The sequence below is a fragment of the Vigna unguiculata genome, chromosome 10, assembly GCF_004118075.2.
Source record: "Vigna unguiculata cultivar IT97K-499-35 chromosome 10, ASM411807v1, whole genome shotgun sequence".
In the NCBI taxonomy this organism is placed as follows: Eukaryota; Viridiplantae; Streptophyta; class Magnoliopsida; order Fabales; family Fabaceae; genus Vigna; species Vigna unguiculata.
This window is the reverse complement of record NC_040288.1, coordinates 18,306,754-18,333,871: the sequence shown is the minus strand read 5'-3', so window position 1 is coordinate 18,333,871 and position 27,118 is coordinate 18,306,754. Positions and strand designations below refer to the sequence as shown.

The 27,118-nt window shown below is 32.8% G+C and overlaps 2 protein-coding genes and 1 pseudogene across 2 annotated transcripts; 1 reads left to right on the top strand and 2 right to left on the bottom strand.

Annotated features, from left to right (window-relative positions):
- Positions 1-224: 224 nt before the first annotated feature.
- Positions 225-2,877, top strand: LOC114167435. The gene is made up of 3 exons (XM_028052523.1): positions 225-409; positions 679-1,005; positions 2,418-2,877. Exons 1-3 carry the CDS (start codon positions 343-345, stop codon positions 2,561-2,563), a joined length of 540 nt encoding a protein of 179 aa, XP_027908324.1. The 5' UTR covers positions 225-342; the 3' UTR covers positions 2,564-2,877.
- A 9,129-nt stretch (positions 2,878-12,006) lies between these two features.
- Positions 12,007-17,013, bottom strand: LOC114165339 (annotated as a pseudogene).
- A 36-nt stretch (positions 17,014-17,049) lies between these two features.
- Positions 17,050-19,054, bottom strand: LOC114165338. The gene is made up of 5 exons (XM_028049985.1): positions 18,897-19,054; positions 18,594-18,814; positions 17,965-18,507; positions 17,405-17,732; positions 17,050-17,233 (listed from the first exon to the last, which is right to left on the bottom strand). Exons 1-5 carry the CDS (start codon positions 19,052-19,054, stop codon positions 17,050-17,052), a joined length of 1,434 nt encoding a protein of 477 aa, XP_027905786.1.
- Positions 19,055-27,118: the final 8,064 nt, after the last annotated feature.

The window sequence follows — 27,118 nt, the reverse complement described above, 5'->3', positions numbered from 1 at the left end:
TACACACTTGTATCAACCATGGAAAGGGGAAAGGAAACAACTCAACATTCAAGAAAACGGAACCAATTTTCTTAAAGAAGGACATTTCTTTGATTATTTAATAATGAAAAAGGAAATAAAATTAGGAATGATGTAAGACTTAGTAAACGTGTGAACCTTCCAAACGTGTCCATAAGTCCATCAGGGACGCGTAGTTTTAACACTATATATACCCTCTTAATTCCTTTCCAAAATCATTGTGCTCATTTCTTCATTTTTTTTTTCTCATTACAAACACAAAACCCATTTTTCTCACAAGAAAAGATATCTCTATTTGCCAAACTACACCCATTACAAAGAACCATGTCTTTCTCCAACAAATTGCCTTTGTTCCTTTTACTTTCTTCCCTCTTCATGAATGCATCTTTGGGTGAGTACATCAATACATCATGATACTTTTCATGCCTTGTTCAATTTTCTTAATACTAAGTTTCCTATTAAATGTTATTTATTCAATTATGTTTAAAGAATTTGGATATAAATAGTATGAATTTCTTATATATGAAATAAGTTGAGATGTTATTGATATGGAATGTTTCATCAAAAACTCTATCATTAATAATATCAGATATTGATTGTCTATGTGAGAATTGTTTTTAGTTGTGCGAGTGTTTGACCTAAAATGTTATGAATTGGCAGGAGAGATGGCATGTGAGGAGCTTCCAAAGGAAGTGTGTGCATTCTCAGTGGCTTCATCGGGGAAGAGGTGTTTATTGGAGACAGAGAAGGCGGCGGACGGTGGTGTGGAGTACCAGTGCCGGACGTCGGAAGTGGTGGTGGAAAGGATGGCGGAGTACATAGAGACAGACCAATGTGTGGAGGCATGTGGGGTTGATAGGAACTCTGTTGGTATTTCATCTGATGCTTTCTTTGAGCCTCAATTCACCGCCAAACTTTGCTCTTCACAATGTTACCAAAACTGCTCCAACATTATTGACCTTTTCTTCAACTTGGCAGCTGGAGAGGGTAACAATTCTTCATTTCTCACCATCACATCTTTTTCTCCAATTAACCATACTATAATGTTTATTTCACATCACTTTTTATGTAACTTTCTAATATCAAATATCAAATCACTACAACTGTCACATAATACTACTCACTAAGAAACCAATTTTTTAACACTAATGCATTCATTTTCTAGTAGTAGACTCGGTTTCAAGTAGTGTAAAGACAGTTATGTAAAGTAATCTTACAAGACATTAGAAGTAATTTTTAAATATATACGGAACGGAAAGGGTATGTATGATACAAAAAAAAAAAAAAAAATTGTAATCTTTAAAAATCAGTCTTTTAAATTGTGACATAATATTACTGAATTAAGGAAAACAGTTTTTAAGCATATTGCATTAACTTCTTGTAGTTTAACTCGTTTTCAAAGAAGGTCTGGTAAAAAAAGTTTTGTAAAATAATTGTACACGACATAAATAGAAAGTAATTAGAATAATTTCAATTTCCAAAGCATGATCATAATTAACTGGGTTGGTAGTCATTCGTTTTTTAGCTTCGGTTGCAGAATTGACCCATTATAAAATTAGTGGTCGTGGTCATCATTAGGTACCATCTTAGAATAAAAAAAAAAGTGTAGTTTGTGAATAACTTTTCCTAGGTGGAACATTTCCTAACAAGAATAGTGTTGCCTCTTCTTAAAGACATTTTGCGTTTTATTGTATGCGTTGTGGTTGTGTTTTCTTAACTATTACAAAAAAGGCACCTCAACAAAGGAAAAAAAAATGCTTGTTATTACCTTTTCTTAAACATATGGCAATTCTCATTCATATTATTCTGCTTTTTGTCTTTTGCTTTCACCATTCACTACGAAAACCTTAGTATACCAAATGCCTAGAACATTTTAACTTCAAATCTAATCAAGGTATATTTTTCTTATAAAAAAATTAAAATAAAAAATTGTGTTTTCTTGTTGTGGCAAAAGTTTTGGAATTTTCATTAACGACAATAGATTCTATACTTAAAAGGGTTAATTTAGTTTTTTTTAACTATTTTAAAAAGTTTGTTTCAGTTTTAAATTAAATTATAAAATATGAAAATTATGTAAATTATGTTTTTCAATAAATATATTTAGATTATATTATAGTTTAATGTGTAATTCTATTTGTCACTTAGAAAACACTTTAAATATCATTTGTTAGAAAATAATGTTTTATAAAACATTTATAAAGTTCCCCAACTGAAAATTTAATAATTTAATTTAAAAAGGATATACTTTTTCTTGTAATAATTTTTTAAAAAAAATTTAATCCATGATTGATTGATTAATTTTTATAATGATTATTTTTTTTTCTAGGTGATATCAAAATGTTAATATTAGTTTTGTCTTTGTTAGAGGAATTAACTAAGGTTGTTTTGATGTTATTCAGGGGTGTTTTTGCCAGAACTGTGTGAGAAGCAAAAGACGAACCCTCGTCGTGCCATGGTTGAGCTTGTGAGCTCAGGAGCTGCACCTGGACCTGTTTCTGATGTGTCAGAGGACATTGTGGCAGCACCTGCCCCTTCTCCTCTCTAATTTATTTCGTCCGTTGAAATTCCACTTTCCTTCGCATAGATGGTGTGAATTGGAAGAGCCATTATTACTATTATTTTATTATTAATATTAATATTGTGTTACTATGTTAGAAGAGGAATATGGCTTCATTTGTATGAGTCGTGTTACGGTTATTGTAATAATAATCAAAAGTGATTTGGGCACGGTGTTGATAGGTTTAAGTGATGTTGATGATTTCCATGTCTCTCAAATTTTGGAATTGGATTTGTTTCTGCCCTTCGGCATAACTCACTACTGATACAACGAGTGATGTTAACAAAATATTCTTTGCCACATTTCTTTCCATTATTTTAAAACTAGATCTATATCAATCAAAGAGTACTGATTCAAAATTTATTATGTCCATCGCAGTTAAATTGTAATCAATTTTCAATACCTGATTCTGTATTTTAAGCTATTAGTAAACAATGATGTAACATTTTCTCATTCAATAAAATGATCAACTCACTATTTTAGGAATACAGAGGTCTTGTTATATAAGAACGAAGAAGTGAGAAAAGAAAAAAAATGAGTAGTCACTGTAACAGAAAAAAGCTAATAGAAAAGATATGGCTAAGCAAAAGAAAATATCACAACAGCTGTAGTACTAACTGATTTACAATAATCCCATCTCTAATATCTTAGTGTTCGATGCTACTTTTACACGGTATTAGTTGTTTGACGTTTTTTAATATCATAATTTTTTTTACATCCCATCCATATTTATGATAACCTTAAATTATCACATTGATATTTATGATAAATCTCATGAATTGATTGTTACTTAGCATAATTAAATTAAATTTGTTGTATTTATAAGTAAGTTAAAAAATTGTTTACAAAAAGATTAAAATACTGTATCTAAGAAGGTCAAATTATGTGCATAAAAAGGTCATCAAAATATATTGGTCACTATTTTATTTTTACTATTGATATAGTCATTAAAATATATTGGTTAAATGTTTTTAATTTTTCTCATCAATTTAGTTATAGAAAATCGTTTCAATTAAAATAAATAAAAGTTATCTATTAGCGACCGAAAAATAATCGTCTGCACATGATTAAATTTGTGACTAAATTAGTGATTACATTTTTTAAAATTTAATAATTTTTTTTTTCACATTAGCCACCAAAAAGAGTCACTTTTTTTTCCGATGAATCAGTAACCAAAATTTCGATGGCTAAATTAGTCTCTATAGTAAAAAGTGACCAACCATTTAATGATAAATTAATGACTAAAATTTTGGTAGTTATTTAGCGATCAAATTTCAATTCAGTCACTAATTGGTTTATCACTAGGATTTTTGCAACTATATATTTTGGGTGACTATCTTTTAAATATATACAAGAAGAACGTGAGGAAAAGCTTTTAATATTAAAAAGACATAAAGATATGAAAATCATATAATTAATGAATAATTTATATAATTAAATTTAATTATGTAAATGATTCGGTTTATCTTATCTTTTATTTTATTTTATCTTGTGTTATGTTTTGATATTTTGGATTCTTTTGTATATTTTTTTGTTTTTAACTTTTATCTTTTAAGGCCTATAAAAACCAAGGTCTAAACCAATTGTGATCACCTTTGGAGTCATTAATAGAGTTATTTTATTAAACAGAGGAGTCTCTTGATTCTTGGCTTAACCCTTAAGTTTTTTATCAAAGACAGGAATCTTATGGATTCTTATCAAAGAGTGACCTATTTGTGGCAAATCTTTCTTCCACTTATCAATCTACTAGATCATGACGTCTTTCTATCTTTATCTTATCCTGCATTCTTTATTAATTGTTTCTTTACAGAACAAATATTCAAAGTCAGAAAATATCGTCATCTTTTCGATAAGGATCGTATCGTAATTTCTCTTAACAATTTTCATAAAGGTTAAAATACCTTTTTAGTCCTAATTTTCGTCAAATTTTATCAAAATAGTCCAAATTTTGTCAAAATAGTCCTAATTTTGGTTTTGTGCTTAAATAGGTCCCAATTTTTGTCAATTTTTGTTCAATTTGGTCATTTTTTGCTAACATCATTTAAATCATTAACGACCATAACAGTGATGGGTCACGTGTCACTTCGTAATTATTTTATTTTATTTTTTATTTATTTTTTAATTTTATTTTTTAATTATTTTAAATGGACACGTGTCAACCTAGCAATGTGCAACGTGTCAGAGTCAATATTTTATATTCAATTTGATCATATATTTGTTATTTTTATTTAATTTAGTCCCAATTTTGTTTAAAATTGACCAATTTTGTTTAAAATTGGTCAATTTTGTCCATGTCGAAGATGAGATTAAATTTAATTTTTATATAAAAGTTATAATGATGTGAATTGTAATATATCATTTAAAAATATTTAATAAAAATTTGAATTTTAATATAAAAATTAAATGTTTTCAATTTAGAGAGAGACAAAATTGATTCATATTAACAAAATTAGGACTAAATTGAACAAAAATAATGAATATAGGGACCAAATTGAATATAAAACATTAACTCTGATATATGGCACGTTGCTGGATTGACATGTGAACATTTTAAAATAATTCTAAAAATTCAAAAAAAATTCAAAAATTAAAAAAACAAAAAAACCACGAAGTGACATGTGACCGATCTGATGAAGGATTGACCCCAACCAAGGATGAAGGCACATGCTTAAGAAGACTAAGCATGTTTAGAAAGGAAGTTCACTAATCCTTCATCCCTTTCATTTATGTTTGTTATTTTTGATTCCCTAAGTTGACTTAGTTGAATCAACTTTAGTTGACTTGTTGACCTTTGACTAGGTTTGACTTGTTGACTATAGTTGACTTGACTTATTTGCTTTGTAGGTTAATTAGGAGTAAGAAAGCAATGCTAGGTGGCGCATGGTGATTTGGGAGCATAAATGATGTGGAGGAGAGAGTAAAGCAAAGCCATAAAGCATAAAGTAAAAGGCATGAAGCAAGTGTACCTATGTACCTTTGGTCTCCTTTGTTTTTAGCACACTTTGCCCACTTTTTGGAGACATATGAGACACATTCTTTGTCTCCTTTTGTTCTAGAACGAAATTAGCCTTGCACACACCATAGTTAGCTCTTTTGTCTCTCATTTTTGTAACCTTATTTGGCCTAGTTTCTAGAAGCTAGGGTTAGGTTTTTGTAGAGACATCCTTAGGTATCTTTTATTTTCTTAGAGACCCCTAAACTCTTCTATATAAGGGGTGCTCCTAGACATCTAAAAGGGTTGAACATTTTGAAGTAAAAACACTCTTGTGTCTCAACCATTTGTGAGAGTTTCCTCCCTTGGGAGTGAAACTTTTAAGCCTTATCTTGCGTAGCAAGTGGCGGCACACATCCACTCATCTTCAAGGTTGCCATGGCTTCTAGCCTAGCCTTGTAGTGGCGTGCTTTTCACATTTTTACCATTTCTTTCCTTTCCATTTTATGTTTTCTTCTTCCTTTAATTGTTCTTGGTTTTCTATGGTTTATGTGCTTTCCATTTCCTTTTTGTTTTGAATCAATCCATTATCTTCTTCTCTTGAGTTTTGTGAAAGGAACCTTCACATCTAGATAGCTTGCTATCTTAATGTCCAGTGGGGATTTCACTTAGCTTTCTTAATCAACTCACACCATATTCAATAATCTTAAAAGAAGACAAGATAATCCTTCATCATTTGGTATCTAGAGCCTAGGTTATCTTGAATATGGTGTTTTTCATGTGCTAACCTTGTCTTGTTGTAGCTATCTTTGTATGGTTCAAATCCACTTCCATTGCACACAAAAACAATGCTGGCAGAAACTGTTCACGATTTTAAAAGATTAAACTGCACCTGCTCAGTGATCCAAAAATTATGTTTTTGATGTCAAAAGAAAGCTCTGTTAGTCTAGTTTCTAACAAAAAAAGAACCAATGCATTTGGAGTTTTGTGGAGAGAGTTATGATTGAAATAGTGAGCAAAGGTCAGAGCTGCCGAGATTACCGCGAATCAACGTTTTTCAGGTTATGTTGGGCAGTTTTGGCTACTGTTTTTGTTACTCTTCTTACTTCTAAATATGGTTGGATAACATGTCTTTGGATGCTTAGTCTTTGAGCCTCAAATCCATGAGTTTAAATGCATGATAGCTACATGTTTGTGTCTTTGTGTATGTCATGTTGAGTCTTTAAATGTGTCCAACTTTTGCTTGAGTCATATGTCATATGCTTCTTTGAGTTGTCTTATTCTTGTTTCTAAGTATTTGAGCTATTGCATGAGATCTATGCCTTTTGTTGTAGCATGCTCCTTGAAATTGATTTTGACCTAATTTTTAAGGAACTAAGTGTTCAAGACACCCTAAAATATCCTTCTCATCATCTTAAGTACCTAGTTTTGAAAAGAAAAATAATTTTCATGACCAAAAACAGTTTGGCCGAGAGCTAATGTGTTGCTTGGTGAATCCATTTGGCCATTTTTACTAGGTGTTATGCTACCAAATTTTATACTTGGATTTTGGGTGATATTGGCAAATTAGTTCCATGCTTTAACTTGGTTATGATCTTTCTTGGTGTATGCATAATTTGAGGTATAATCTTGGCTTGTTCAAATGCTTTCCATAGAGTCTTTAAAAGTGTTTTTCATTGCTTTAGTCTTGTTCAAGTTTTGTCTTTAAAACAAAATTTCCTTAGAAGTTAAACTTTCTTGTTTTTGTCCTTTTCTTGCTTGTCACTAGGTGTTCTTTGTTGTGTCTTAGTAGTTTTCTTTTCTTGAAACTCTTGGGATGTTGTGGCCGAATCACTTGTCTTGCATTTGAAAGGTTTTGAACAAGTTTTTAAAAGTGTTTGCTTCACTCCTTTGGTGGATTTTGAGTGTTAGCCTTGCCTTGTTACTTTGGGAGAGTGATCTAAACACTTCGGTTACATTTTGGGTTGGAATTGGTCTTGGTTTTCATGTTGTCTAACCCCTAATTCATTTATTTTGTTTTGGCTTTGAGTGTTTTATTGTAGGAATCATGGCAAGTTCATCAAATGCACCTACTCCAAACAAAAACAATACATTGATGAGATTGCTTCGGGATTTGGAGTTGTCTAGGATGGAGTCCTTTGAACAATTGAGAAAGGACAAGGAGCAAAGTGACCTAAGAATCCAAGAGCACATTCAAAGGCTTGAAGCTAGGGAGCAAGAAAGAAAGGCTAGGAAAAGAAGGCATTCTAGGCACAACCCATCACAAGAGAAGCAAACTCCAAAGATTCCTAAGTTCAAAGGAGAAAATGACCCAAACATCTACATTGAGTGGGAACAAAAAGTGGACCAAATTTTTACCATTCATGTAGTTAGTCATCAAAAGCAAGTAGATTTGGTAGTCTTAGAGTTTGAGGATTATGCCATGACTTGGTGGCATCAATTATGTATGGACAATATTAACCAAGAGTCACTCGCGACTTCTTGGAGGGACCTTAAAAATTTGATGCGCGCTAGATTTGTTCCTTCCTACTATAGGAGGGAGACTCTTTTGAAGCTCCAAAGGCTTCAACAAGGGTCCATGTGTGTGGATGAATATTACAAGTTAATGGAGTCTATGCTTCTAAAAGTAGGACTCCAATTTGAAAGTGAAGAGGAAAAGGTAGCTAGATTTGTGGGTGGGTTAAGGAGGGACATACAAGATTTAGTAGAGTTATATGAGTACTCCTCTCTTGACAAAGTTTTACATTTGGCCATCAAAGTTGAAACTCAATTGCAAAAGAAAAAAGAGGCCAAGAGGAGTGGTTCATACAATGACTACTATTCTAGTACTTGGAAAGATAAAGAAAGAAAACATGATAAATCACCACTCAAGAGTTCCAAAGACCCACCTCCTAGGACTAATTCGTCTAGGCCTTCTAATGAAACTCCTAATTCTTCTCAAGGTACAAGGACAAGTTCTATAAAATGTTTTAAGTGTTTGGGATATGGGCACATAGCTTCAAATTGTCCCACCAAAAGAACCATGGCCTTAAACCTTAAAAAAGAAGTAGAGAGTGAACATTCTTTTCCCCCTTCCCCCAAAAGTACTTCTTCCTACACTTCTTCTTCAAGTGAAAGGATTAAACCCCTTGAAGGTGGATTGTTAATGATAAGGCACCAACTAAGACAAGTTTCCAAGGAACTTGACCCTTCTCAAAGACAAAACCTTTTTCATTCAAGGTGTCATATCAAAGACAAACTATGTCCCCTCCTCATAGATAATGGAAGTTGTGTAAATGTGGCTAGCACAAGGGTTGTGGACAAGCTTGGCTTGAAAACTATCCCTCATGCCAAGCCCTACAAGCTATCATGGCTTAATAAAGAAGACATTAAAGTAACTCAACAAGTCCTCATTAACTTTTCAATTGGAAATTTTAAAGATGAGGTGTTATGTGATGTTGTGCCTATGGACGAAACTCATATTTTGTTAGGTAGGCCATGGCAATTTGATAGAAAAGTCTTTTATGATGGCCATGCTAACACCTATGCTTTCTCCTTCCAAGGCAAGAAGTTCACACTCCTACCTCTCTCACCCAATCAAGCAAATGAGGACCAAAATAAAGTGAAAGATAAGAGAAAAGATGAAAAAGAAAAAGAGCAAGTTACCTCCAAAGTGTTACTTGCCTCTAAAAAAATATTTTCAAAGCAAGATGGACATCACCATTCTTTCTTCTCTTGCAAGGCTCAAAAGGAAGACCCAATGCGCAAGCATGAGAAGAATAGTGGTCTAGAAAAGAGGGATGGCCTAACCAAAGCTAGGGGTAGTACCCTTAGAAAAGATGGAACAAGAGCTCATAAAAGGGAGGCGCAAAACCTCCCCCAAATCAAGTCAAGCTCCATCTACAAAGGCTTAAAGAATTTGTGGTCAAATTCTCTTCAAGAAGGGGAGGATGATGAAGGATTGACCCCAACCAAGGATGAAGGCACATGCTTAAGAAGACTAAGCATGTTTAGAAAGGAAGTTCACTAATCCTTCATCCCTTTCATTTATGTTTGTTATTTTTGATTCCCTAAGTTGACTTAGTTGAATCAACTTTAGTTGACTTGTTGACCTTTGACTAGGTTTGACTTGTTGACTATAGTTGACTTGACTTAAGCCAACATGCTAATCTATGTTTATTTGCTTTGTAGGTTAATTAGGAGTAAGAAAGCAATGCTAGGTGGCGCATGGTGATTTGGGAGCATAAATGATGTGGAGGAGAGAGTAAAGCAAAGCCATAAAGCATAAAGTAAAAGGCATGAAGCAAGTGTACCTATGTACCTTTGGTCTCCTTTGTTTTTAGCACACTTTGCCCACTTTTTGGAGACATATGAGACATATTCTTTGTCTCCTTTTGTTCTAGAACGAAATTAGCCTTGCACACACCATAGTTAGCTCTTTTGTCTCTCATTTTTGTAACCTTATTTGGCCTAGTTTCTAGAAGCTAGGGTTAGGTTTTTGTAGAGACATCCTTAGGTATCTTTTATTTTCTTAGAGACCCCTAAACTCTTCTATATAAGGGGTGCTCCTAGACATCTAAAAGGGTTGAACATTTTGAAGTAAAAACACTCTTGTGTCTCAACCATTTGTGAGAGTTTCCTCCCTTGGGAGTGAAACTTTTAAGCCTTATCTTGCGTAGCAAGTGGCGGCACACATCCACTCATCTTCAAGGTTGCCATGGCTTCTAGCCTAGCCTTGTAGTGACGTGCTTTTCACATTTTTACCATTTCTTTCCTTTCCATTTTATGTTTTCTTCTTCCTTTAATTGTTCTTGGTTTTCTATGGTTTATGTGCTTTCCATTTCCTTTTTGTTTTGAATCAATCCATTATCTTCTTCTCTTGAGTTTTGTGAAAGGAACCTTCACATCTAGATAGCTTGCTATCTTAATGTCCAGTGGGGATTTCACTTAGCTTTCTTAATCAACTCACACCATATTCAATAATCTTAAAAAGGAACAAGATAATCCTTCATCACGATCACTGTTCATGGTCGTTCATGATTTAAACGATGTTAACAAAAATGATCAAATTGAATAAAATTAACGAAAATTAGGATCTATTTGAGCACAAAAACAAAATTAGGACTGATTTGACTAAACTTGATGAAAATTAGGACCAAAACGATATTTTAACCTTTCATAAATTTAACTCAAAGAATGAATGTGATATATAATTGTAATTCAACAATTGAATTGATAAAACATGTACATTATATACACTAAATAATAAATAGGTAATGTAAATGTGAAATAGGTTAAAAAATTTAGTAGTTTGAAAATTCAAGTAAAAAATAGCGTAAGCCAATCCTTTTATAGAGCCTGATTTTTGATATAGGGAACTATTTTATTTTATTTTTTTGGATAGTTTTCTTTTAACTCTCACACTTGATATTTTCACCTACGAGTTGATTGTGTTATATTGACACTAAAAAATTAACACTCAATGGGTCAAAAATTGAATAGTGTATTCCTCTTTTGCCCTCGTAGTAAAAAAAGTAAAAGTAACGAAGTAAAACAGAAAAAAAATGGTTATTGTGTATTTGTGTATTTATCAAAGCACAGAGCACACCTCCTGTACCCCCTAATTCAATCCAATATCATTTTCATTCAAAACTATTTAATCCATAAATCCATATATCCATGTTTTATGTCAACTGCGAAAGTCGAGTTTCGCAACATCTTTTTCTTTTTTTTATTGAAATTGGTCATTACGGATGTCGACATCCGTTTCAGTCGCATGTATTGCGGATGTCAACATCCGTTTCATATATTTTGATTGGTTTTCCTGCATTACGAATGTCGACATCAACGTGGGATCCTTTAACTCTATTTACGACCATTAAAGAAAATTAACAAAATAAGACGTTCATGTAAATGGGCCAGCCGTGTTTTGGAATTTGGATGTGAGCATATGACTGCTTTTATGGCTCTAATGTGTAGTTCCTATGGCTTGACAGGAAATAAATGGAAGCCACAATTGCAATGCCTTTGGAAAGAAAATCCTCTAGTTTTTAAGTGTTTGTTTTGGCGCAGGAACTTCTTCTAAGGGGAAACATGTTGAGCTTCTGTCTTTGCTTGCCAACCTCTCTGCAAATATAAAAGTTTTGTTTTAATGACTGATTTGGTGCTTTGAGTCCGCTTTCATTAGTTCTGTTTTAAATGTTTGATGAATCAATTAATGTGTGAGAGAGAGGAAGTGGTTTCTAAACTCAAATTATGAATGATTGAAATACCATGAAATAATTTAAGGGGATCGCTAAATCAGTATATTTACTAGTCTTTCTACCCGTGCAACGCACGGGGTTTTTTTACATGTAATATTTGTGGTAATAACAATGGGTTTTTGGATATTTAATAATCTACATGATGAGAATCTAATATTTTTAAAAGATGTTGAAGTGTATAAATAGAATAGATCAATTTAGAATGTAATTAAAGTGGTATGTCAAGTTAATATTTGATTTCATTTAATGTTTTTTGTCTATTCTGTTATCTTCAACAACCAACAACAAAAATATGACTAATACATGATATCGCTGTCGTTAGGCGATCAAATTACCACTACTTTAGCAACTTCAGTATTGCCAGTTAGTAGTGAACAAAATAGTTAGGGTTAAGATAACCCTGAGTCGTCTCACAACGAATACGGAATTGATCTCAAATATTTGATTCTTAAAAATGCAATTAAAACTAGCAATTATAAAAATAGGGGGGGTTTTGATATGCAAAGAAAATGACACGGAAGATTGTAAACACAGTAATAGTAAATAGGTCAATTCCGCTGCTTTTTCTAAATAAGATTCTTCATTGGTTATCTATAGATTATTGTTAAATTAATTATTGTTGTTGTTTTACAAATCAATCAATGTAAAGACTCAATTCATTTGTTGGCATCCTCACTTTTAATCAAAGTACAGTCTCAATTAGAAGTGAGAATTGTTAGATTGTCCATAGTAAATTCAATCAAAGTACAGTCTCAATTAATTTTACTATGCCTAATCATGTCTATTCCTTTGTTTCTTTACCAAATAGAAAACTTAATTAATCAAAGTAAAGTCTTGACTAATTCTAGTTAAAGTAATTACCTCTAATCAAATTAAAGTCTCAATTATTGGCAAAAACTTATTTAATCAAACGAAAGTTTCTAAACAAAATCAAAGTAAAGTCTCAATTTAATTTAAAAACCTTTTAACTCATATGATTAGCATCCATGTAGATTTAAAATCATTATTTTCTATTCGATTAAGAAGCAAAGGACATAGATAAACAAAAACCACAACAATAATCAAAATAACAAAACATATAAATTCATCTAACCTCAGAATCCATTTAAGAAATTACAGTGGAATCAACCCTAAAAGCTTAGCCCTCCATGGCTTTGATGAAATACATGATGATATGAAGGAAAGAAAATAAAACAAAGAATGAGAGATGTGGTGGAGATGGTATCTGCCAAAACCAGAGAGTTCTAAGTGTCTAAGCTGTAGGCTGTAAATTGTCAGTCCCCCCGCTTTTGCTCCCTTAAGTCTCTTTATATAGGCTTCCACTGGACTTTGGGCTTTATCTGTCAGTTGCTAAAATCTTTTATTTTTATTTAATTAATTAGCAACTTAATTCCTGTCCAATTTCCAATTCTGCCCCTCTCATTTAACCATATTTGCAGTTTTGACCAGAGTTGACTGCTGACTTTGACCAGTTAACCAGAGTTGATCAGTTGACCAATTTAACTGTCCTATCAGATGCTGACACGTGGCGCAGAGTACTCTCTCTCTCCAGAATTAGGGTTTCTGCCCCTTCCTCCTTCCTCCCTTGGCTGCGCGGCTGACGGCAATGGCGGCTGCTCCGGTGGGCGCGGTGGTTGCAGGTGCGCGAACTATGGCGGCCGGAGGCGCACTGCGGTGGCTGCTGTGTGCTCGCTGCTGCAGCGGTGGCTGTGCAAACGGTGGAGGCGAGAAGTTGCGCTGCTGCGATGTGAAGGTTGTTGTGCTGTTGATGGTGGCGGAACTGGTGCAGCCATGGCTGCTGCGTGAGGTGCAGAGAACATGAAGATCTCGCGGTGGCCGTGAATCTGAAGGTGGATTCGAGCTGGTGCAGGTGCGGACGGAAATGGTTGCGCGTCGCTGCAGGTGCGGAGGCGAGAAGATGGTGTGTGCTGCAGAATCGTGGTGGTCGCGGACGAAGATAGTGGTGCGGGAACTCATGCGCGGTGGCTGACGGCGCTGTTGCGTGAAGGAAGAGATGCGACTGCGGTGGCCGGTGAAGATGGAGGCTGCGCGAATGGAGGAAGATGGTGGCGCTGTCACGGTGTTGATGGTACGTTGTGGTGGCCGGAAAACAAGCTTCATGGTGGCTGACGGAGATGGCGGCGGCGGCTGCCGTGGAGGGTGGAAGGGAAATTAGGGTTAGGGTTTCATGTGTGAGATGGAGGAGATGATGACGTGGCAAGATCTGAGTGGTCAATTTGGTGAGTGGAGGATTATGACACGTGGCAGCTTATGATTGGCTAATCTTAAAAGGTGGGGATTGCCACATGGCATGATCTGGTTTAGTGGAGTTTAAGTGGTAGGAGGGGTGCAACTTAGTGAAAACTGGGGGTGCAGAACAGGTTTTTGGTGGTCCACTTTAAAAGGAGTGTGCAAGTAAAAACTGGGGGTGCATTTAGCTCCTGATTTATTCTTTTTCAGAATTTCTTGATTTTGGACTTATTTTGTAACTTTGAATATTTTAAAATCACACTATTAATTGACCAAAAATAAATTCCAGCTGCATTAACAAACGTTAGAATATCCAATAATATTTTATGCAACTAAAATCAATTTTTATGCCACTTTTACCAAACTTACTCAATAAATCCAATAATCACAAATCCTAATTAAATCAATCTTTAAGCACAGAAAATTCAATTAAATCCCCAAATTTAAATATTAAATGAGGGCAAAAATTTGAAGTGTATAAATAGAATAGATCAATTTAGAATGTAATCAAAGTGGTATGTAAAGTTAATATTTGATTTCATTTAATGTTTTTTGTCTATTCTGTTATCTTCAACAACCAACAACAAAAATATGACTAATACACTACTTTGTTAAAATAAGAATAAAAAAAGAATAAATTACATACCTAGAATGTCTCATTTGGTAATCAACTACATAAATTCCTTTTGTACACAAATTCCTTTTGTACACAACGACTTCTTTGTTCAACCTTTTTTGTACCATGATTTTCCTGCATGGCAGAGCATAACATAAATAAGTTGATATATATTTATAACAGCTTTGAAATGAAAAAAAATTAGAAATGACATACCTATAATTTATTCTTTTTCAAAGAGTTTCAAAAATTTCTTTGTACACACGTTTTTAGTTGTGTTTGTTACCTTTCCATCTTCATCCAATATAAGTATTTTCAATCCTCTTTTGGTTTTGACTCTAGAAATAACAACATATAGTTGGCCATGTGTGAATACATGTTGTGGAAGATAAAGGCTGACTCTAGAAAGTGTTTGTCCTTGACTTTTGTTAATCGTCATTGCAAAGCATAACGATATCGGAAACTGTCTTCTTTGAAATTTGAAAGGCAACCCTGAATCAGATGACACTAAATCCATTCTTGGTATAAAAATCCTGTCACCAATGTTTTTTCAAGTAATTACAGTTGCAGAGATTACATTCTTGCCTAAATGGTTCACTTGCAATCTTGTGCCATTGCATAGACCTTTCGCTTGATCAATGTTTCTCAAGAGCATAATTGGAACACCTGTTTTCAACTTCAGTTTATGATTTGGTATCCCTGAACATTTGATATCATTTAAAAATTCAGATGTAAACCATTCAGATTGGACTTCATCTTGTTCATCAGATTGGCAAGGTGTATCTGAACTTAAATAAGTCACCTCTTCACCACCGATTAAAGACAACATGAAATCATTTACTTGCTCTACAGAATCATTTGTTGGGCACAAAATTGCTCCATCATCAAAATAATTAGGCTTCAGCATGTTAACCACAAATTGAGGATAGAGAAATTCAACCAATGCCAACAAAGGTAAATCTGTATTTGTAATCAGCAACTGTTCTGGAATTTCAACTATGCACTCATCATTCTCATTTAGATCCATTTTTCCGTCTCCAATCTTCAATATCCAATCAGCAAATTCTTGAATCTCATTGGTTGTTTGAGTATTTGATGTAGTACTTAATCTCATGTTCTTGGATAACTTTAGCACTTTACAACAATTCCATAACTCTGAATAGTTTATTGCTGATTTTATGATATCAAACCTAGATCCTTTTTTGATAACTAGTAGAATTTGTCTAAAGTCACCTCCCAACACAAATGCTTTGCCACCAAATGGTTTGTCATTATTGGCATCATCAACATTTCGCATAATATCTCTTAGTGTTATATCAAATGCCTCAAAGCACATTCTATTCATCATTGGTGCTTCATCCCAGATAATCAAACTGGTTGCCATAAGAAGTTTTGCTCTGAGACTACCTTGTGCTATGTTGCAAGTTGATTCATCATTAATTAACAGTGGGATGCAAAAAGTAGAGTGTGATGTTTTTCCACCAGGAAGTAATAAAGAAGCAATTCCACTTGATGCTACGTTCAAAACAATCATGCCCTAGCTTCTTAGAGCAGCTGACAATGTCTTCCACATAAAAGTCTTCCCTGTACCACCATAGCCATATAAGAAAAATAATCCTCCCTTCTTTGAAAGAACTGCTGTCATGATATCCTGATATACATGAATTTGTTCATCATTCAGTGCTTTAAACAAACTGTCATGTTCTTTCGCCATCTCTTGTTTATTATATTGGAGCTCATCAACAATAAATCTATTATGGAATGTATATACATCTGAAAGATCAAGTTGAGGTAATGAAGGATAATCTTTCAAACTTCAACCATTTGACATTAGCATTTGCTGTATTTCTAACAAACTATTTTTTGTAATTCAGCAGTCTGAATTTCAAGATCTGCATGAAGTAAATAATACAATTAAAATTTATATCTATAGCAAATTAAATAAAAAACAATATAAAATACCTGGCAAGTTCATCTCCTTTCTTTTTTGGTACAAAATTCCATCACATAAGATACTCCAAGTAGAATTCCAAACTATATCTGGTTTAGAAATTGTATTCATCGACAACAAAGTAACAAATAATCTTCTAAGTTGATACCTAGAAGCAAATTCACTTGCTTCTTTTATTGCGTCAATATATTCTTTGTCGTCAGCCAACAATCCCAAAACATAGCAAGCTTCTTGGTATGTTTCATAATATTTTCCATCAATTGTCTTAATGCTTTTATAATCAATACAACCTTTTTGAATGGTCAGTAATATCCTCAAATAATAAAGTTCTCCAGAACCAGGAGGAATATAAGTAAGTCTACCAATGTTGTAGCCTTTCTTCCTTGGTTTCCATTCTTTTTCTTTGGCAAACCACACAAATTTGCTTGGAAATTCTGAATAAGTCATTTCTTTTCCTTCCTCATAAACTTTGTTAGCCTCAAACTAAGCTAGAAACATTGTGTTAGCATTTTCGTATCTGTTGAAGACCACATTAATATCATCATCATCTTTAAACAAAGCTGATTGTTGGCCAGGAAGATGAAATGTCAATCGCTGAACAGGAGGCCATCTGTGATGGATGTCAAAAGCAAATATTCTCCAAGCGGCTTCACATGGTGATAGATACCTACAATCGTAATACCTTTTGATCTCATCAATAATGGTTGATTTTTTAGACTATGTAGAGTTGTTGCTTATTTTAAGAGTAGCTCTGTCAGGACCTTTGTTCACATATTTGAACAAATATTTTATTGAATTGGTCTTGTTGCAATACTCTGTATTGATGTGTGCTTGATACCTCATTAGAAGTGGTGGATTGTAAGGAACAACACTTCTATTGTCCAGCTTAATTCCATTCTTCTCAACAAATCTACCATTATCAAGTCTTCTATAGCATGGATATCCTTCTTCATCAATTGAAGTCGAAGATGTGAATTTTTTAGGATAAAATTTAGAACATCTTCCTTCCTTCATGCAAGGTGAATTATATCTTGCAGGTCCGCATGGTCCATGAATCATGTAACTTGAGACAACTTTTTCCAATTTGGGGTACAAATTCGCATTGGGCAATTCAGTTGATATTACTTTATCAATATCAGTTGAATTCTTCAATTTGCTTTCTCCATCTAACCATAAAAGTATATGTGCATGAGGTAAACCTCTTTTTTGGAATTCTACTGTGTACATTCTTGCATATATAAATAAATAATAAAAAAAGTTGTCAGAATTTAATTTAATAAACATTTATATAATGTATATTACTTCATATATAACATACATGCAGTGGTTTTACCAAAGAAGTCTTTTTTTTTAAAAAATCTGTCATCATTTCATCCAGCTTCATTTTGAACACTCTACATACAATATCGGGTCTATCTGAAGCTGATAACCCTTTCGCTAAGACAAATTCTCTTATTTCACTCCAATTCACATTGCATGTTATAGTAATGAACAAATCAGGATATCCAAATTTTTTACAAACTGTCATAGCATCTTGACAATTGTTGAACATGTATCTGGTACCACCTGTGAATGAAGCAGGCAAGATAATACGTCTTCCAATTAAAGAAGGATCTGTCTCTCCTCTATTAACAGCCTCTTGTAATCCATTAAGAATATCACAGCGAATTAACTTCTGATTAGCTATGATGAAAGACAACCTTTGTGCTTCAACCATTGTATAGCAATCAACCAGAAATTGTTGGAACAATCTGCATGCATTCACAATATTTCCTGCTTCTACAGATCTTTGTTGTATTCTAAATGCAATAAATTTTCGCAAAGAAATTCTAATTCTTACCCTGGATTTAGTTCTTGAATGAGATTCTCTTATTGGGATATCCTCTTGATAACCATCTTCTCCATATGGAAACATGAGAGGATATTGCAGTGGAATGAAAGCTGTGTGAGTTTCATGCAGTCTTATTAATTCACCAGAACATTTTTTACCACTATATCTCTGCCTATATCCATATTTCCAAAATCACCAACTATTAGGGCAACTATTTCATCACATGAAGGTGTGTTGTAGACTCTAGGGTCTTTGTTTCTGCCTCTAAATAGTCTTAGCGTGAAATCTAATTCCATATGTTCCAGTGACAAATCTCTTACTCTTCTAAAAGATTTCGCAAGAACATTGTGATTGTCAATCATTTGAATCAAATCAGCAACCAATGATTCATCTATAACAGATTCCTTGGTGTTTGACCTAAAACATAATAAAGAGAATACATGTCAATAGATGTATTTAAATATTTCATATAACCAAATTAGTTCATATATTCACTGACCTGAAATGCTTCACTCTGTTACTCATTTCATTTTCGGTATCATATATGTACAGCTGTGCAAACTTTGGCTTTGATCCATGTTCTGGCAATAAACTGCCAATACGGTGATAGTTCTGTCCATTAAGAATAAATTGTGGTGGAGCAGAACTATTGTTCATTGAATTATCTATCTTACCACCAATTGAAGTAAATGAAAACATGCTATTGTATACTCTTATGTTTTGTAGAAATGATTTGCTTCTCTGATCTTCACCAATTAACAAACCTTCAAGAAGATTAGGTGGTCTTTTTAATAGTGGAATTTGCACTTTTCCCTTTTGACAACACAATGAGAATTGAACTTCCTTTGAGGTGTTACATTTTTATGCTTTTTCTTCATACCAAAGTTTAGCTTTACAGTATTAACATTCGAAACAAGGTTCTCCAATATTGAGAAGTTTTGAACATCATTAAAAATCATTAGCATGAAATGCATATATTTTTATCTGCAGTTATATACAATTCTGTGTGAGATTATGTACCTTGTAACTCTCCTTTGCAATACAATTCATTTGTAGTTGTAGTACTTGTAGTATGTCCTTCAATATTAGTAAAATGAAAAATAATTCATGATTTCAAAGAAATTTTTATTGACATCAATAAGTTGAATATCTGAATTACCATCATATGTTATCATTGCTGAATCATCATTTGTTGTGTCTGAACAATTATGTTGTGTTGTTGTTTCATCATCAAGATTGAATCTGTTTTGAAGTGATTGTATGACTTGAAAAGGATATTTGACAACTTTATTTTTAGAGACAGAATGCGAATCATTTACAACCTCAGATCTGGCACCTATGAAAAAGAGCAGAAAACAATTGTCTTACCTTCATTGGCATTGTGAGTATGAATATTGTTATATATGAATAAAAACCTACTTACCTGCACTGGAATTGTAATTATTTTGTCCATAATTTCTCTGACTGTTATTGTTAAAAACTGTAGTCATTCAAAAACATTGATATAAATTTAAAATTCGTCAGTTTCATCCAATTACAATAGGTATATAAGAAATTAAGATGAATGTAGAAATATACCGAAAGGACTATTGTATGTTAAAGAAGAAGCTGCAGATTGTGAAGTGATACAGTTATTTTGGAGTTGTTGTTGAACTAAAGTACTTGAACAACTTGATATATTGTTGTCAGGTACTGCATTGAAATGAAGCTTTGTTTAAAGTGAGACTGAATTAATATTATTCAAAAACAATGTTGAAATAAAGTACTGGAAGAACTTGAAAATTGACCAATTTATCTGTGAAATATTGAATTCATATTCTGAAGGTTGTTGTTGTTGTTGTCAACATTTGAAAAAGGATTATTGTAGAAGCATTGTAATTAAAAAAATAAACAACAATACTTCAGTGATTCATTTAACAACAATCTATAAAGAGATAGCTTAAAAAAAGAATACTTACTAATATCCAACTGTTGTAATGGCTTCCTGTGTATATTTTTCTGAAATGATTATGCATCTGTGTTGTCAAGTTACAATCCAAAACATACATTTACAAATATAATTATAAAAAGAAATCCTGAGATTTTGTTACTTTGAGAAGAATGGTTTGCAAATTTAGTTTTCTTTCTTGCATTCTCTTCTTTGTCATCTGCAACATAAAAAAAAGACACAAACATAGAAATGCATGATTTGTAAATAAATTTTTGATGAAGAATTTGGGAAGATAAATGCTTTAAGTAAGATGTTAGTCACTTACATGAATCTTGATTACTTCTTGCATTGAACCTTTGTTGTAGCACCAGCTTCCTTCTCAGCCTTGCATTTTTACAATCGTTTTGCTCCATTATAGTACCAAAATAATATGGAATACTTTGAAAAGTTACAATGGAAGAAGCAAAAACAAAGATAAGTTGATTCAATGGATGCAAAAGTGTTTACTGTTTTATTACTATATTCGTGAATGTCTTTGTTAAACTTTTTGGTGTATATTGTACCTCTAATCACAATTGTGGAAACAGAAATATTTGTAATTATAATAGAAAGCACTTGTAAAAGTACAAAAAGTTTTTAGCAGTAGACAAAGATTAAAAATAGAAAGAGCATGCAGTGCTGAGTGTTAATAGATCATAATCATTCATATATATAGCACTTCTTTCAGAGTTGATTTGTTCTTGCAACTAACAAAACATTTGCTTTTTATGTAGGTACAATAAGACGTCTTTTTTATGCACTACTATATATAGTACAACAAAGAGGACTATTTCATAGGAAGTATATGCAATTTTAACCTCATTAGGTATGAAAATGATAACATACAATCAATTACTGATTTGTCACTTTGTAGTCGCCAATATATAGAAAGAGAAAACGAAAAGTCATTACTGTTGCCAATATATAGAAAGAGAAAAGGATAAGTCATTACTGTTGGCAGAGTCCGTACTTACTGGACAACGTGCATCATAATTAATGCAATTACTTGTGAATATAAAAATGAATAAAAAGTACGAATTAAAATAATATGGTTGAAATAATAAAATAAATAAATAATTAAAATAAATAATTTCAGATTTGTGAACTGATTTTTTTGATTTTTTTACATAAAATCAAATATCTTAAAATATTTCAGATGTCGTAGAAAACAGAAAGTGGCCATGAGAAGAGAATATAAAGATTTGTGAAAATGTTAAAGAAAGAATCGAAAAACATTAAAAATAAGAACAAATAACGACATGAACAAAGTTGAGATGTAGTCGTAATGTTATTATACAGTTCATTTATGCAACAACAAATAATGACTTCTTTATGGTAATTTCAAGCCTGTAAACAACAAAAACCAACAACGAACGAAAGAGTCACTTAGAGCAAACTAAATATAGAAACAAAATTTACCTGTTTCCTTCACAAACATGAAATGTATTCGTAAACTTTAAATAACAGTTCATTTCTTAAGCGACAAAGCCTGAGTTCTTTGTTCTTTAAAACACATGCATGGTTGTACTCTTCATTTCAAACATTTAAACACCTGAAACATAAGATCAAGCCAAGACCTGTTCGCTTGAGAAAGCCAACAAAAATAAGATGTCGACAAAAGAAAAATAAGATGAACGGAAAATCTCAGATGCATGTTTTCTACTCTTCAGTTCAAGCCTGTAAACAAAAGAAACATAAGATGAACGGAAGATCAAGGTAAATATAAAAATAAAACTACCTGTTTGATTGAGAAAGCTAAAAAAAAAATATAAAGCATCTCCATACTCGATTTTTTGCGGTTTAAAATAGATGGATTTGGTTGTACTCTTCATTTCAAGCATTTAAACACCTGAAACATAAGATCAAGCCAAGAATCACTTAGATCTCAGTAAAAAACATAAAGAACCATACCTTTTCGCTTGAGAAAGCAAAAAAAAAAAGGATCTCCACAAAAGAAACAAAAGATGAACGAAAAATCTCAGATGCATGTGTTTCTAGTCTTCAGTTCAAGCTTGTAAAGAAAAGAAACATAAGATGAACGAAAGGTCAAAGTAAATATAAAAAGAAAAATACCTGTTTGATTGAGAAAGCTAAAAAAAATATAAAGCATCTCCATACTCGGTTTTTTGCGGTTTTAAAACAGATGGATGTGGTTGTACTCTTCATTTCAAGCATTTAAACACATGAAACATAAGATCAAGCCAAGAATCACTTAGATCTCAGTAAAAAACATAAAGAACCATGCCTGTTCGCTTGAGAAAGCACAAAAAAAGATCTCCACAAAAGAAACAAAAGATGAACGAAAAATCTCAGATGCATGTGTTTGTACTCTTCAGTTCAAGCCTGTAAACAAAAGAAACATAAGATGAACGGAAGATCAAAGTAAATATAAAAAGAAAAATACATGTTTGATTGAGAAAGCTAAAAAAAAAATATAAAGCATCTCCATACTCGGTTTTTTGCGGTTTAAAACAGATGGATGTGGTTGTACTCTTCATTTCAAGCATTTAAACACCTGAAACATAAGATCAAGCCAAGAATCACTTAGATCTCAGTAAAAAACATAATGAACCATACTTGTTCGCTTGAGAAAGCAAAAAAAATAAAGATCTCCACAAAAGAAACATAAGATGAACGGAAAATCTCAGATGCATGTGTTTGTACTATTCAGTTCAAGCCTGTAAACAAAAGAAACATAAGATAAACGGAAGATCAAAGTAAATATAAAAATAAAAATACCTATTTGATTGAGAAAGCTCAGAAAAAATATAAAGCATCTCCATACTCAATTTTTTGCGGTTTAAAACAGATTGTCCCCCTCCCTTTTCATGTTCTGTTTGCAAGCTCATATTCTGTGAACTTAGGTGGCAATGTTCATACTTTTGGATTTTGGGTTGAGCTCATTGATCCCCTCATTCCTTTCAATTTCCTTTGATTGCTCCATTGTTTTTACACTACACATGCAGTAAGTACCATTTCAGAGAGTTAGTTATAGCAAATTAGACATGATTTTGTTAGCTACATATTGTTTTAGCACAGTCCCATCAACAACACCAGGATGCCCCACAACAGATTTGTCTCCTTTCATATGGATCATTCCATGTGGAATTCGAGATTGTGAAGTAGGAAGCACTAAGGAGTTGGTAAGAGAGGGTGTTACACATAAATCCTTGCTTCAAGAATTCTCACAACCATTTCAGCTTGAATACAGTTACCAAAGCATTTCTTCCCCCATGTTGTATGAAAGGAAATGAAGTTCTCTTACCAATTGTCTCTGAAATATCATCTCTTTTGCAGTAGAACACACTTGTACGTACTTTCCCTTATTTTACCAATTTCTTGGGATGAATATTTGATAAAAATTATAAAATTATTGAGATTGTGGCTCATGTATCTTCTTCAGGATGGCGTTTGGTTTGGTGTATGTTGTTCCAAGCAAGTACAAATTTGCAGATTTATGACAAAATTATCATTGGATTAGACACTTGTAAAAAAATTATCATTTACCAAAGACTGGAATTAAACATAATTTCTTGTATTATTTCTTCATAAACAGTCATCACAATCATCAAAAAAACCCAACAATGTAATGAATAGTTCTTTTTATCTTGCTTTTGATACAAATATTATTTATGGTTGTTTTATTCTGATCCTTGCTAATTTGATGGCTGCTACAAAATTTCAGAAATGGAAATTTCAGGGTGTTGTTGGAATTTTTAGGGCTTTTGAAAATATGAGAGATATGAGATATATGAGAGATATATGTGATATGTTATACGGAGGAACATGTTTTTGTATTTTATTGATATACCCTATATATAGAGGAAAATATAACAAATATCAAGTATAAAATATTTAGAATATCTCACTCCTAATCTAAAATAATAACTAATTTCTAAAACTGAAACATATCTCTAAAACTAAAATATTTTCTAAAAACTAATTTAAATAAAAAAAGATATTAAGTAATATTCTCAACATTCCTCCTTGCTTAATATCTGTTTATTTAAATTTTATATCTTCATATTTGATTCTCCATCTTTTGATGCTTGATTTTCTCCTCTTTTTGTGCTTGCAATATTTGTTTTTCTCTTTCTTCCATGACATCACATCTTTCTTCAATTTGGCACCATCCTTCATATTTCTTCTTATATTGGCATCATCTTCTTTTTCTTTATTCGGTGTGGATTTCATTAGAGTGGCATTGGACCTTTTGTGAATATTAAAATGTGAACATCCATCTACTTTCTTCACTTGGACATCTACTTTCTTCCAGAGATATTTATCTTCTAATTTTGATCCTTCTTTCATGCTCACTTTCTTTGTAACAAATTCCTCCTTCATAAAATCCACCGCAAATCTTTTGTCTTTCATGGGGACTTTGAATACTATGTTGTTAGCATTTTTGACCACACATACTTTATTTTCAAAGGAGACCTTAACCTTTCTCTAACAATTGAGCAACACTTAACAGATTATGGGTAATCTCAGGAACATATAAGACATCAAGAATCAATTTGATACCTGAATGAGTTTTAAGTGAAACTGTTCCTGTACCTTTCACAGCAAGTTGTTCTCCATTCACAATTCTTACCTTGGAAATATTGGATTTATTGAGCTCCTTGAAAATTTCTCTATCATGAGTCATGTGGTTTATGCAACCACTATCTATAATCCAATCTTTTGTAGATTCGTTGGTTGTGACACATGATGTTGTAAAAAGTAGATCCTCCTCTGATTTATCCTCATCTGATTTATTCTCCACAATTTGAACATCTTCTTGAGAATCTTTAGATTTGCATACCTTTTCCACATGTCCCAATTGACCGCATTTGTGACATTTGACATTTGGCCTCCACCAACACCAGTTGCGTTGATGACATTTTCTCTTGCAATGGGGACAAGATGGAAAAACCTGTGTGTTGTTGTATTTGCTCCTTCTATTTTTCTTGACTATGAGAGCATTATCTTCCGTGTAATTTAAATTACCTTCAACCGCCTCATGATCTTCTCTCATCAATCTTCGTTGTTCTTGTGCTTGCAAGGCATGTATCACCTCTGTAAAGGTGATTGTAGACAAATCTTTTGTGTTTTCTAAGGAAGCAATAAATGCCTCATATCTTTCTGGCACCGTCACCAGAATTTTCTCAACGAGTCTGGAATTTGAAAACTCCTTTCCCAACAATTTTATCTTGTTGGCAATACCCAACAATTTGTTTGAGTATTCTTTAATCGTCTCCGACTCTTTCATTCTTTGCATCTCAAACTCCCTTATCAAGTTCAAAACTTTCATGCCTCGAATCTTCTCGTTCCCTTCATATTCTGCTTTCAAGTATTCCCAAATTTCTTTGGGAGACTTTAGAGTCATGATCCTGGTCATAATCATTTGTGAAACACCTGCAAACAAGCATGATTTTGCCTTTGCCTTTTTTGTTTTCTTTTCTTTATGCGCTTTCATTTGAGCCGCGGTGAGATTTTCAGATAAGGGAACATCATCCTCCTCCACAACTTCCCATAGATCTAGCCCCTCTAGATATGTTTGCATCCTTACCGCCCATAGATCATAGCTTTCGCCATCAAAGAGTGGAATAGCGACGTATGACATATTTCCTTCCATTCTATCGACAGTAAGAATAATGGCTCTTGATACCAGTTGTTGGGATTTTTAGGACTTTTGAAAATATGAGAGATATGAGATATATGAGAGATATATGTGATATGTTATACGGAGGAACATGTTTTTGTATTTTATTGATATACCCTATATATAGAGCAAAATATAACAAATATCAAGTATAAAATATTTAGAATATCTCACTCCTAATCTAAAATAATAACTAATTTCTAAAACTAAAACATATCTCTAAAACTGAAATATTTTCTAAAAACTAATTTAAATAAAAAAAAATATTAAGTAATATTCTCAACACATGATCTATTTTGTTTATCATCAAGTCAACTCGAAAAGAATGCCTTAATTGGTAGCGAGTTGATAGATCACGTATATCATCATATTAGGATCATGAAGATTGTAATATATGAGTTTGTAATTTTGCCAATTTCCGTTAGTATTTATATCTACGAAAGTATCGAATTCTTCGTCATCATTAATTGATTTTTGGAACGAAGGAGCATTTGATTAAACAACACATTATCTATCTTTTAATGGTAACTTATTAGTTAAATAGATTGTTAGACGCGTTACTAAGTAAAGTGCAAAAGTTAACTCAGCATGATACAAAATTCATGACTTCACTGAAAAGATACATTCAACTATTATTTGATACCTTTTCAATTGCCAGTTTATATACGTTTTATGTAAATGCTACAAATACCAAAAAAACAAAATACTCTCACCGTCGGTTTTTTTTTTTTTCACATTGATTCACTACAAGAATGTTGGAAACGTCGAATCAGTATAGAACGCAAAAGGGGTCAACTTCACCCACATAAATCTGACTATAATAATAAAATTTAATCAAAATAAAAAATATTTATCCCAACCAGCTTTATTAAAATAATGTTCTTTATAATTTTAATGTGGCGTCAGTTTGGCTGACGAATAAGAGGTAAAACACGAGCGAAAGTGAGGGCACTTGGAACAACGAGACTTCTGCAAGAAATAACAAGACTTGAGCGAGCTTTGACTTTTTTTGTGAGTTTGAGGAACAACTCCTTTCCATGTGAACAATTCTAGAGTAGTTCAAAAAAGAGCTTGGATGTATTATGCGTGACTTGGATGTTTATTTTGG

Excerpts from the sequence above, each read along its gene's own strand:
- LOC114165338 (XM_028049985.1), bottom strand. The coding sequence starts at position 19,054 with ATGAACAATAGTTCTGCTCCACCACAATTTATTCTTAATGGACAGAAC. Across the intron at positions 18,815-18,896 it reads AACAGAGTGAAGCATTTCAG|GTCAAACACCAAGGAATCTG; the intron begins GTCAGTGAATAT and ends ATTATGTTTTAG. Across the intron at positions 17,234-17,404 it reads AATCCACCACTTCTAATGAG|GTATCTATCACCATGTGAAG; the intron begins GTATCAAGCACA and ends TTACGATTGTAG.
- LOC114167435 (XM_028052523.1), top strand. The coding sequence starts at position 343 with ATGTCTTTCTCCAACAAATTGCCTTTGTTCCTTTTACTTTCTTCCCTC. Across the intron at positions 410-678 it reads CTTCATGAATGCATCTTTGG|GAGAGATGGCATGTGAGGAG; the intron begins GTGAGTACATCA and ends ATGAATTGGCAG. Across the intron at positions 1,006-2,417 it reads CAACTTGGCAGCTGGAGAGG|GGGTGTTTTTGCCAGAACTG; the intron begins GTAACAATTCTT and ends GATGTTATTCAG.